Raw genomic sequence first — 14266 nt, forward strand, 5'->3', positions numbered from 1 at the left:
CAGTATATTAACTATACTGTATATTATATATATATATATATCTCACTAAACTACCCAATGTTTATTGACCTGATTTTTTTTATTGCAACAATGATACCAATATTTATTTATGATTTTTTTTCTCCCTAATCTCGTGGTATTCAATTGATAATTACAATCTCGCTACAACTCCCGTATGGACTCGGGAGAGGCAAAGGTCGAAACACGACCCAACCAGGCCGCACTGCTTCTTGACACAATGCCCACTTAACCCAGAAGCCAGCCTCACTAATGTGTCGGAGTGCACTGTGCCCGGCCCGCCACAGCATTTGCTAGTGCGCGATGGGACAAGAACACCCCTGCCGGCCAAACCCTCCCCTAACCCGGATGATGCTGGGCCAACTGTGTGCAGCCCCAATGGGTCTCCCGGTAGTGGTCGGCTGCGATAGAGCCTGGACTCAAACCCAGGATCTCCAGTGGCACAACGAACACTGCGCCACTCAGGAGGCAACATTACACAGTCCCCAAGTCCAGAACAGACTATGGGAGGCACACAGTACTACATAGAGCCATGACTACATGGAACTCTATTCCACAGTACTACATAGAGCCATGACTACATGGAACTCTATTCCACAGTACTACATAGAGCCATGACTACATGGAACTCTATTCCACAGTACTACATAGAGCCATGACTACATGGAACTATTCCACAGTACAACATAGAGCCATGACTACATGGAACTCTATTCCACAGTACTACATAGAGCCATGACTACATGGAACTCTATTCCACAGTACTACATAGAGCCATGACTACATGGAACTCTATTCCACAGTCCTACATAGAGCCATGACTACATGGAACTCTATTCCACAGTACTACATAGAGCCATGACTACATGGAACTCTATTCCACAGTACTACATAGAGCCATGACTACATGGAACTCTATTCCACAGTACTACATAGAGCCATGACTGCATGGAACTTTATTCCACAGTACTACATAGAGCCATGACTGCATGGAACTCTATTCCACAGTACTACATAGAGCCATGACTGCATGGAACTCTATTCCACAGTACTACATAGAGCCATGACTGCATGGAACTCTATTCCACAGTACTACATAGAGCCATGACTGCATGGAACTCTATTCCACAGTACTACATAGAGCCATGACTACATGGAACTCTATTCCACAGTACTACATAGAGCCATGACTACATGGAACTCTATTCCACAGTACTACATAGAGCCATGACTACATGGAACTCTATTCCACAGTACTACATAGAGCCATGACTACATGGAACTCTATTCCACAGTACTACATAGAGCCATGACTACATGGAACTCTATTCCACAGTACAACATAGAGCCATGACTACATGGAACTCTATTCCACAGTACTACATAGAGCCATGACTACATGGAACTCTATTCCACAGTACTACATAGAGCCATGACTACATGGAACTCTATTCCACAGTACTACATAGAGCCATGACTACATGGAACTCTATTCCACAGTACTACATAGAGCCATGACTACATGAACTCTATTCCACAGTACTACATAGAGCCATGACTACATGGAACTCTATTCCACAGTACTACATAGAGCCATGACTGCATGGAACTCTATTCCACAGTACTACATAGAGCCATGACTGCATGGAACTCTATTCCACAGTACTACATAGAGCCATGACTACATGGAACTCTATTCCACAGTACTACATAGAGCCATGACTACATGGAACTCTATTCACAGTACTACATAGAGCCATGACTACATGGAACTCTATTCCACAGTACTACATAGAGCCATGACTACATGGAACTCTATTCCACAGTACTACATAGAGCCATGACTACATGGAACTCTATTCCACAGTACTACATAGAGCCATGACTACATGGAACTCTATTCCACAGTACTACATAGAGCCATGACTACATGGAACTCTATTCCACAGTACTACATAGAGCCATGACTACATGGAACTCTATTCCACAGTACTACATAGAGCCATGACTACATGGAACTCTATTCCACAGTACTACATAGAGCCATGACTACATGGAACTCTATTCAGTATACATAGAGCCATGACTACATGGAACTCTATTCCACAGAGAGCCATGACTGCATGGAACTCTATTCCACAGTACTACATAGAGCCATGACTGCATGGAACTCTATTCCACAGTACTACATAGAGCCATGACTACATGGAACTCTATTCCACAGTACTACATAGAGCCATGACTACATGGAACTCTATTCCACAGTACTACATAGAGCCATGACTACATGGAACTCTATTCACAGTACTACATAGAGCCATGACTACATGGAACTCTATTCACAGTACTACATAGAGCCATGACTACATGGAACTCTATTCCACAGTACTACATAGAGCCATGACTACATGGAACTCTATTCCACAGTACTACATAGAGCCATGACTACATGGAACTCTATTCCACAGTACTACATAGAGCCATGACTACATGGAACTCTATTCCACAGTACTACATAGAGCCATGACTACATGGAACTCTATTCCACAGTACTACATAGAGCCATGACTACATGGAACTCTATTCCACAGTACTACATAGAGCCATGACTACATGGAACTCTATTCCACAGTACTACATAGAGCCATGACTACATGGAACTCTATTCCACAGTCCTACATAGAGCCATGACTACATGGAACTCTATTCCACAGTACTACATGAGAGCCATGACTGACATGGAACTCTATTCCACAGTACTACATAGAGCCATGACTGCATGGAACTCTATTCCACAGTACTACATAGAGCCATGACTACATGGAACTCTATTCCACAGTACTACATAGAGCCATGACTACATGGAACTCTATTCCACAGTACTACATAGAGCCATGACTACATGGAACTCTATTCCACAGTACTACATAGAGCCATGACTACATGGAACTCTATTCCACAGTACTACATAGAGCCATGACTACATGGAACTCTATTCCACAGTACTACATAGAGCCATGACTACATGGAACTCATTCCAGGCTACATAGAGCCATGACTACATGGAACTCTATTCCACAGTACTACATAGAGCCATGACTACATGGACTCTATTCCACAGTACTACATAGAGCCATGACTACATGGAACTCTATTCCACAGTACTACATAGAGCCATGACTACATGGAACTCTATTCCACAGTACTACATAGAGCCATGACTACATGGAACTCTATTCCACAGTACTACATAGAGCCATGACTACATGGAACTCTATTCCACAGTACTACATAGAGCCATGACTACATGGAACTCTATTCCACAGTACTACATAGAGCCATGACTACATGGAACTCTATTCCACAGTACTACATAGAGCCATGACTCACATGGAACTCTATTCCACAGTACTACATAGAGCCATGACTACATGGAGACTCTATTCCACAGTACTACATAGAGCCATGACTACATGGAACTCTATTCCACAGTACTACATAGAGCCATGACTACATGGAACTCTATTCCACAGTACTACATAGAGCCATGACTACATGGAACTCTATTCCACAGTACTACATAGAGCCATGACTACATGGAACTCTATTCCACAGTACTACATAGAGCCATGACTACATGGAACTCTATTCCACAGTACTACATAGAGCCATGACTACATGGAACTCTATTCCACAGTACTACATAGAGCCATGACTACATGGAACTCTATTCCACAGTACTACATAGAGCCATGACTACATGGAACTCTATTCCACAGTACTACATAGAGCCATGACTACATGGAACTCTATTCCACAGTGACCATGGAGAGCCATGACTACACATGGACTCTATTCCACAGTACTACATGAGCCATGACTACATGGAACTCTATTCCACAGTACTACATAGAGCCATGACTACATGGAACTCTATTCCACAGTGCTACATAGAGCCATGACTACATGGAACTCTATTCCACGTACTACATAGAGCCATGACTACATGGAACTCTATTCCACAGTACTACATAGAGCCATGACTACATGGAACTCTATTCCACAGTACTACATAGAGCCATGACTACATGGAACTCTATTCCACAGTACTACATAGAGCCATGACTACATGGAACTCTATTCCACAGTACTACATAGAGCCGTGACTACATGGAACTCTATTCCACAGTACTACATAGAGCCATGACTACATGGAACTCTATTCCACAGTACTACATAGAGCCATGACTACATGGAACTCTATTCCACAGTACTACATAGAGCCATGACTACATGGAACTCTATACTCTATTCCACAGTACTACATAGAGCCATGACTACATGGAACTCTATTCCACAGTACTACATAGAGCCATGACTACATGGAACTCTATTCCACAGTACTACATAGAGCCATGACTACATGGAACTCTATTCCACAGTACTACATAGAGCCATGACTACATGGAACTCTATTCCACAGTACTACATAGAGCCATGACTACATGGAACTCTATTCCACAGTACTACATAGAGCCATGACTACATGGAACTCTATTCCACAGTACTACATAGAGCCATGACTACATGGAACTCTCTTCCACAGTACTACATAGAGCCATGACTACATGAGCCTCTTCCACAGACTACATGGAATGACTACATGGAACTCTATTCCACAGTACTACATAGAGACATGACTACATGGAACTCTATTCCACAGTACTACATAGAGCCATGACTACATGGAACTCTATTCCACAGTACTACATAGAGCCATGACTACATGGAACTCTATTCCACATCAGGTAACTGATGCAGCAGTAGAATCAGATTTAAAAAGCAGGTAAAAATACACCTCATGGAACAGTGGGGACTGTGAAGAGACAAACATGCACACTATACACACACATGGATTTAGTACTGTAAATATGTGGTAGTAGTGGCCTGAGGGCACACACTTAGTGTGTTGTGAATTCTGTAAAGAATGTATTGTAAATGTTTTTAAAATTGTACAAATCAAATGTATTTATATAGCCCTTCATACATCAGCTGATATCTCAAAGTGCTGTACAGAAACCCAGCCTAAAACCCCAAACAGCAACAATGCAGGTGTAGAAGCACGGTGGCTAGGAAAAACTCCCTAGAAAGGCCAAAACCTAGGAAGAAACCTGAGAGGAACCAGGCTATGTGGGGTGGCCAGTCCTCTTCTGGCTGTGCCAGGTGGAGATTATAACAGAACATGGCCAAGATGACTGCCTTCATTTTGCCGGACCCCAGGAAGAGTATCTGCTGCCTTATAATAAATACAGAAATACAGGGACATTCCTGGGAATTATAAAACAGCAGGCGTACCCATCGTTTAGATGTAACAAGGCAATGAAACATCAATGTTCAGAGACATGACTTCTAATCATTTTTCCAACTTTTTAAATTTCACACGTTTGAGATATTTATTCATATTGAAACAAGTTTAATGAAAAAAAAACCCTACAAAACAAGGAAGTTCCCCATTTACATTTGTGAATATAATATTTGGCCAAGAGAATAATAATGTTAATAAAATAGTTATGATCGGAATAACAAGGATAAACATAGGTAAATGTTTAATATTTTACACACAACCATTCATTAATTTCAATCCTTCTGTAGCTCAGTTGGTAGAGCATGGCGCTTGTAACGCCAGGGTAGTGGGTTCGATTCCCGGGACCACCCATACGTAGAATGTATGCACACATGACTGTAAGTCGCTTTGGATAAAAACGTCTGCTAAATGGCATATTATTATTATTATTTAATCCATAGTTTACTAGAATGGCAGCATAAAAAGCAGAGGAACAAAAAACCGAAGGCATTTTGTCATGTTTCCTTTTGTGCAAGAAATCATTAACAGGGTAAAATATAATTAGTCTCTTTAACTTTTGGGATAACTGGACAATTAAGGTAAAAGGTATTCGCTTTTGACCATATCATGGGTTGGTCACTTCCAGTATATTGTATTATAAATCACCAAAAATGACTTCATTAACAGCCAATCGTATCTACGTATTGTCCAAAAGGTTCAAGTCATTAATTTGTCAACTTGGAAAAGAGAACAACCTCATAATATAACAAAGTGTTTTTAATAAGTCCAAGTAAAGGAGGTGGAAGAACCGAAGGAGAACTCAAGGTGAAGGAACGTCAGTTTCTGATCGCACCATCCGTCGCTTTTGAGCGGCTCCACAGAAGAGAAGGTCTCCACTTTTGAAATAAAAAATAAATAGAAAAGCCAGACTGGAATTTGATAAAATGCATATTGACACAATCCTTCTGGGAGAAATGTCCTTTGGACAGAGGAGTCAAAACTGGAGCTTTTTAACAAGTCACATCAGATCTATGTTCACAGATGAAGAAATTAAGTTTTCAAAGGAAAGACCACCACTCCTACAGTGAAACATGGAGAGGGGGCTGGGGGCCGCTGTGCTGCGCCTGGCACAGGGTGCCTTGAATCTGTGCAAGGAAGAATGAAATGACAAGACTATCATGGCATTCTGGAGCGAAACATACTGCCCAGTGTCAGAAAGCTCTGTCTCAGGTCATGGGTCCTCCAACAGGATAATGACCCAAAACACACAGATAAAAGCACCCACAGTTAAGAAAACATTGGACTATTCTGAAGTGTCATTCTAAGAGTCCTGATCTGAATCCTACTGAACAACTATGGAAAGAGCATCTATGCTTAAGCAAAAAATAAATATATTTATATTCTACGGCGCCATTTACTTTGTGTGTGTATTCTTATCTTTGAATATTTCTTATCGCTGTTGCCTTGTTGAGAAGGAGCCTGCAAGCATTTCGTTAAGACGCTGTACATACTACTAATACAACTTGAAACAGTAATTTCAAAAATTCCATTTATTTTACTTTGGTTGCAAAGAAAAAGTTTGTTGAGAGCAATATTTACAAAGATGAAAAATAATACCCAGAAACAGCTGATCCAACAAAGTACACTACTCATGATAATTAGTTTCATTATGATAGTAGACCATAGGTATACATGGGACTTCACTTGATTTTCTCCAGCAATTATCTGTCAAAGTAGTCCTCTATGCGTCTCTTTTTGCTGGGGCTCTCTTCTACATCACATCCTGTTTGGTTGCTAGGGTCATCCCAGGCCCCCACAGCCTCCAATAGGAGAGCTTCATCCATATCATCCTCCCCCTCGGTGAACGACCTCTGGAACATCTCTGTGATCCTCCTCTGCTGGGAGTCCTGAAATACATAACACACACTCTTCATAACGCACTCACACTTCATAACACACACTTCATAACACACACACACTCTTCATAACACACACTCACACTTCATAACACACACTTCATAACACACACACACTTCATAACACACACACACTTCATAACACACACTCACACTCTTCATAACACACACACACACACACACTTCATAACACACACACACTCACACACTTCATAACACACACACACACTTCATAACACACACACTCTTCATAACACACACTCACACTTCATAACACACTCACACTTCATAACACACTCACACTTCATAACACACACACACTTCATAACACACTCACACTTCATAACACACTCACACTTCATAACACACTCACACTTCATAACACACACACACTTCATAACACACACACACACACACACACACTTCATAACACACACACACTTCATAACACACACACACACTTCATAACACACACACACTTCATAACACACACACACTTCATAACACACACACACACACACACACACACACACACTTCATAACACACGCACACCATAACACACACACACACTTCATAACACACACACTTCATAACACACACACACGCACACCATAACACACACTCACACTTCATAACACACACTCACACTTCATAACACACACACACACACACACACACACACACACACACACACACACACACACACACACACACACACACACACACACACACACACACACACACACACACACACACACTTCATACACACACACACACACTTCATACACACACACACTTCATACACACTTCATACACACACTTCATACACACACACACACACTTCATAACACACACTTCATAACACACACACACACACACACACACACACACACACACTTCATAACACACACACACTTCATAACACACACACACACACTCACTTCATAACGCACTCACACTTCATAACGCACTCACACTTCATAACGCACTCACACTTCATAACGCACTCACACTTCATAACGCACTCACACTTCATAACGCACTCACACTTCATAACGCACTCACACTTCATAACGCACTCACACTTCATAACGCACTCACACTTCATAACGCACTCACACTTCATAACGCACTCACACTTCATAACGCACTCACACTTCATAACGCACTCACACTTCATAACGCACTCACACTTCATAACGCACTCACACTTCACAACACACACACACACTTTGTCTGCCTCTCAAATGGCACCCTATTCTCTATAAAAGTGGTTCTCAACCGGGGCACCAGTACGTCTGGGGGTACTCAACCAGGGCACCAGTACGTCTGGGGGTCTCAACCAGGGCACCAGTACGTCTGGGGGTACTCAACCAGGGCACCAGTACGTCTGGGGGTACTCAACCAGGGCACCAGTACGTCTGGGGTTCTCAACCAGGGCACCAGTACGTCTGGGGGTACTCAACCAGGGCACCAGTACGTCTGGGGGTACTCAACCAGGGCACCAGTACGTCTGGGGGTACTCAACCACGGCACCAGTACGTCTGGGGGTACTCAACCTGGGCACCAGTACGTCTGGGGGTACTCAACCAGGGCACCAGGGGTTCTCAACCGGGGCACCAGTACGCCTGGGGTTCTCAACCGGGGCACCAGTACGCCTGGGGGTTCTCAACCGGGGCACCAGTACGCCTGGGGTTCTCAACCGGGGCACCAGTACGCCTGGGGGTTCTCAACCGGGGCACCAGTACACCTGGGGGTTCTCAACCGGGGCACCAGTACACCTGGGGGTTCTCAACCGGGGCACCAGTACGCCTGTGGGTTCTCAACCGGGGCACCAGTACGTCGGGGGTACTCAACCAGGGCACCAGTACGTCGGGGTACTCAACCGGGGCACCAGTACGTCGGGGGGTACTCAACCGGGGCACCAGTACGTCGGGGTTCTCAACCGGGGCACCAGTACGCCTGGGGTTCTCAACCAGGGCACCAGTACGCCTGGGGTACTCAACCAGGGCACCAGTACGCCTGGGGGTACTCAACCAGGGCACCAGTACGCCTGGGGGTACTCAACCAGGGCACCAGTACGTCTGGGGGTACTCAACCAGGGCACCAGTACGTCTGGGGTTCTCAACCAGGGCACCAGTACGTCTGGGGTACTCAACCGGGGCACCAGTACGTCTGGGGGTACTCAACCCGGGCACCAGTACGTCTGGGGGTACTCAACCGGGGCACCAGTACGTCTGGGGGTACTCAACCGGGGTACCAGTACGTCTGGGGTTCTCAACCGGGGCACCAGTACGTCTGGGGTACTCAACCAGGGCACCAGTACGTCTGGGGTACTCAACCAGGGCACCAGTACGTCTGGGGGTACTCAACCAGGGCACCAGTACGTCTGGGGGTACTCAACCAGGGCACCAGTACGTCTGGGGGTTCTCAACCAGGGCACCAGTTCGTCTGGGGGTACTCAACCGGGGCACCAGTACGTCTGGGGGTACTCAACCAGGGCACCAGTACGTCTGGGGTTCTCAACCGGGGCACCAGTACGTCTGGGGTACTCAACCGGGTACCAGTACGTCTGGGGGTTCTCAACCGGGGCACCAGTACGTCTGGGGGTACTCAACCAGGGCACCAGTACGTCTGGGGGTACTCAACCGGGTACCAGTACGTCTGGGGGTTCTCAACCGGGGCACCAGTACGTCTGGGGTACTCAACCAGGGCACCAGTACGTCTGGGGGTACTCAACCAGGGCACCAGTACGTCTGGGGTACTCAACCGGGGTACCAGTACGTCTGGGGTTCTCAACCGGGCACCAGTATGTCTGGGGGTACTTGGTATAGAATTAGGAGTGAGAATAATAGAATGCAAACACTTCCTGTAGTTGTTGACCAGTCTCTCACATCACTGTGGTTTGGTTCTTCCATGCAGAACTACTTCAGCAACATGTGAGGGTTTTCCAGCATGAACTGGTCATTTCAAGTCCTGCCACAACATCTCAGTTGGGATTAGATCTGGACTTTGACAAGGCCATTCCAAAACTTCAAATGTGTTGCTTTTTAACCATTTTCATGTAGACTTGATTGTGTGTTTTGGATCATTGTCTTACTGCATTACCCAGCTCTGCTTCAGCTCACAGACGGTTGGCCTGACATTCTCCTGTACAATTCTCTGATACAGAGCAGAATTCATGGTTCCTTCTATTAAGGCAAGTCGTCCAGGTCCTGAGGCAGCAAAGCCTCCCTAAACCATCACACTACCACTACCGTGCTGGACCGTTGGTTTGAGGTTCTTACTGTACAGGTTCATAATGCAGTGCTTGGTTTTCCTCAGACATAAATGGGACCCATCTCATCCAAAAGAATTGACTCAATTGACCCCTGTTGATGGGGGGCATTGTCATCTTGGAAGAGACCAATAGAAATGATTCACCATAGGTTGAAGGTTTATTGGTGTTTACTTTGTCCTCTAAGGGGTTGAGAGGACCTAAACCATGCCAGTGATGTAGTGTAGGAGCCTGACAGGTCAACAGCCAACCTGACTATTCCATGACTAGAGTAGCTGTGTACCAAACACCAACAGTGCCCCTCACCTTGGAGTGGAAGCTGGCAGACTCCGCCTTCTCTGACAGGTTGGATTCTGATAGGCCCACCTGCTCCAGAACATGCATCTTCTCCTGGATCATGGGCCTACAGAGATACAAAAATCAATCAATATCTGTATTGTCCCATTTGGACAAATGGTTCCTTCAGAACTATCAACCGAATAGATATTAGAGTATAGAGGTTAGTTCAGACTGATTAAAGAGGAGGAGCCGGCGTACCACAGGTAGTCATCTGCGGTTCCCTTGGCGACCAGGTAGTGAATGTCCACATTGCTGGTCTGACCGATACGGTGCACTCTGTCCTCAGCCTGGATCATTATCTGATAAGATTCCAGAGGGCATCATTAGGAGGATGGTAGACAGTATAGGAGGATATATGAACACAGAGCAGCTGTAGCATGCTGGAGGTTTCACTAGTATTCACAACTTTTCTGTCAACCAAGACCCTGATACTCTGTTTGGTGACACCACTGGGTAAGGGGTTAGAGGTCAGGAACCTTCCCCCAGAGCCGGGGTTAGAGGTTAGACAGGTCATTACCCTAAGACTACTAAGAACAGCCGATCTGCCAACTTCTGTCTGTCGGGTCCCAACGGTTCAGGCTACACACTAATATGACCCCTCTGTGGAAAGGTGAGACTCTCACGTCCCAACAGTTCAGGCTACACACTAATATGACCCCTCTGTGGAAAGGTGAGACTCTCACGTCCCAACAGTTCAGGCTACACACTAATAGGACCCCTCTGTAGAAAGGTGAGACTCTCACGAACACGTTGGTTGTTTCACCACAGGAAGTGTTACATAGTGGATGCAGTCTGTTGTTTCACCACAGGAAGTGTTACATAGCGGATGCAGTCTGTTTCACCACAGGAAGTGTTACATAGCGGATGCAGTCTGTTGTTTCACCACAGGAAGTGTTACATAGCGGATGCAGTCTGTTGTTTCACCACAGGAAGTGTTACATAGCGGATGCAGTCTGTTTCACCACAGGAAGTGTTACATAGCGGATGCATTCTGTTGTTTCACCACAGGAAGTGTTACATAGCGGATGCAGTCTGTCGTTTCACCACAGGAAGTGTTACATAGCGGATGCAGTCTGTTGTTTCACCACAGGAAGTGTTACATAGCGGATGCAGTCTGTTGTTTCACCACAGGAAGTGTTACATAGCGGATGCATTCTGTTGTTTCACCACAGGAAGTGTTACATAGCGGATGCAGTCTGTCGTTTCACCACAGGAAGTGTTACATAGCGGATGCAGTCTGTCGTTTCACCACAGGAAGTGTTACATAGCGGATGCAGTTGATTGAGACGCAGACGACCATCGTAAACTGACCGATTTTGAAGGGGATTTTCATATTATGCTAATTACATTTCGGCGAAGGCCGACTCTAGGGGGTTAAACGGTTGGTCAAGACCTTACCCCAGGGTTCCAGAATAGCTCAGCAAACACCACCAAAGCAGCGGAGTGCAGGGTGATGCCCATGTTAGCTGCAGTGATAGAGAGCACCGCTACACAGCTCTCGTCAGTGAGCTGGAACCGGTCACACAGTTGCTGCCGCTCTAACGACGGCGTGGAGCCGTCTATACGGATGTAGTCGATACCCTGAAATGACATGAGCAACAGAAACACACAAGACAGTCATGTTTCATCTTTTTTATTGAATATTAAAATATACATTCTGCCTGCAGTGAAGCCGCTCAACATTCACATTCAGTCATCTAACAGATTTCCATACAGAGCGACCCACAGGACAGGCCAGGGTCAACCTCCCTGCTCAAGGGCACTTCGACAGATCCCCACAAGATCCAAAACAGGGACCTGAATCAGCCACCAGCCCTCCAAGACCCCCCTTCACAGTTCTCCAAGAGCTACCTCTCAACCATCCTTGTCCTCACCCACCCCTCCCAAAAAAATAACCTCTCCCTCCATTCCCCACACCCAAGACACCCCCAAGTCCACATCCCACAATGCACCAACAAACAACAAAAGAGAAAAAAAAGATAAAGACAAAAGAAAACAATGTAAATAACTTAATGATTTGTTTTCTTTTAACTTTGCTGTGATGTTTAACGTACAATTTCAATCTATCGAATCGAACAGAATCCACAGATTGGGAGTTGAAGATAAATACTTTTACTAAGAGTATTAGTATATTAGTAATTGACTGACCCGGTCTCTCCAGATCTCCTAACAGTACTATTTCTAGGGTCAAATTTTAGATCAATGCTGTTCATTTTCAGCCATTCCTGAACATGAGACCAGAAACAGGCTGCCTGAGGGCAATACCAAAATAAACGGTCTATTGATTCTGTGTCCTCACAACAAAATATGCAGAGCTGCAATGACTGTATGCCCCAAATATTCAAAATTTTGTTGGTGGCAAGAATTCTGTACAATAATTTTAGCTTGAAGTTATGAATCTCACGTTGTTTTACATATCAACTCATACACCCTTTGCCATAGAATCGATGCATCAAAAATCTATTTTCAGCTATTTTTCAATCTGTATGGCACAGCTGTAAACATCCTGGTCCTCAACTGAAACGGGTACACTTTCCTATTTATGCTATTTTTGTTCATGTTTAAAATATTTAGAAGAAAAGCAAGTAATCTACCTAAAGATAAACTAAAACCTCTCGTGGCATAAGGCATAAATATGTACGGATTTCAATATTTACTAGAAAAGTGAGTCATCTAAACCAAAGTCTTTCTCTCGTGTGGATAAACTTTAAGTCTGTTTAGCATCCTGTTCTTCTCACCTTCTCTCCCAACTCCTTGGTGATAAAGTCCAGGACCAGCTTGTGATGAGCAAACACCAGGAACTTCTCTCTTCCGCACTCTAGCATGTCCATGATGTACTCCCTGAGTAACAAAAACAGAACTGGTTTAAAACAGCTCTCAGCAGTCAATGTGGGGTAAACACTTTCAACTCACATGATGGCTTTAATCTTGGCCTCAGCAGTGTGGTTAAAGAACACCAGAAGAGCCTGCTTCATCTTCTGGAACAGAACAAAAAACCCAACAGGAGACGAATGAGTTTAACAAGACAAGGTGAAACTAGATGAACGTTAACTATGGAATGCTCTCTAGAAACACGCCTCATCTAGCGTCAAAATTAGCTGTAAGAGTATCGTTTTTAGTAATAATCCCCTTCCCTGGACTCACGTTGTTGTTGTGTTGTCCCTTGGTCAGATCATTGGCTGCGGCAGACAGAGCTGCCTTGATGCGGGTGTTGATACCGTCTGTGGTCACGGTGACAACCTTGCGTTGCTTGGCAGGAAGCTGAGAGGGACCTCTGACTTGAGACGGCGTAGCATTAGACTCTCCTCTAACATCAGCTTCAGTTCTCCTAGGTTACTGGAGCCAGAGTAGTCCCAACCCCACGGCAGCTA

General features: G+C 44.8%; 1 protein-coding gene across 1 annotated transcript in view; it reads right to left on the reverse strand.

Annotated features, from left to right (window-relative positions):
* Positions 1–6897: 6897 nt before the first annotated feature.
* smarcal1 (SWI/SNF related, matrix associated, actin dependent regulator of chromatin, subfamily a-like 1) overlaps positions 6898–14266 on the reverse strand; it is a gene marked incomplete at its 5' end in the record, with an annotated part of 32657 nt that continues 25288 nt past the window's right edge. Inside the window, 8 exon segments of the mRNA XM_052521833.1 lie at positions 6898–7269; positions 10863–10959; positions 11094–11194; positions 12294–12476; positions 13634–13736; positions 13809–13873; positions 14040–14164; positions 14167–14263. Coding sequence (XP_052377793.1) covers positions 7084–7269; positions 10863–10959; positions 11094–11194; positions 12294–12476; positions 13634–13736; positions 13809–13873; positions 14040–14164; positions 14167–14263 — 957 coding nt within the window.

Source organism: Oncorhynchus keta, chromosome 7 (genome assembly GCF_023373465.1).
Source record: "Oncorhynchus keta strain PuntledgeMale-10-30-2019 chromosome 7, Oket_V2, whole genome shotgun sequence".
In the NCBI taxonomy this organism is placed as follows: Eukaryota; Metazoa; Chordata; class Actinopteri; order Salmoniformes; family Salmonidae; genus Oncorhynchus; species Oncorhynchus keta.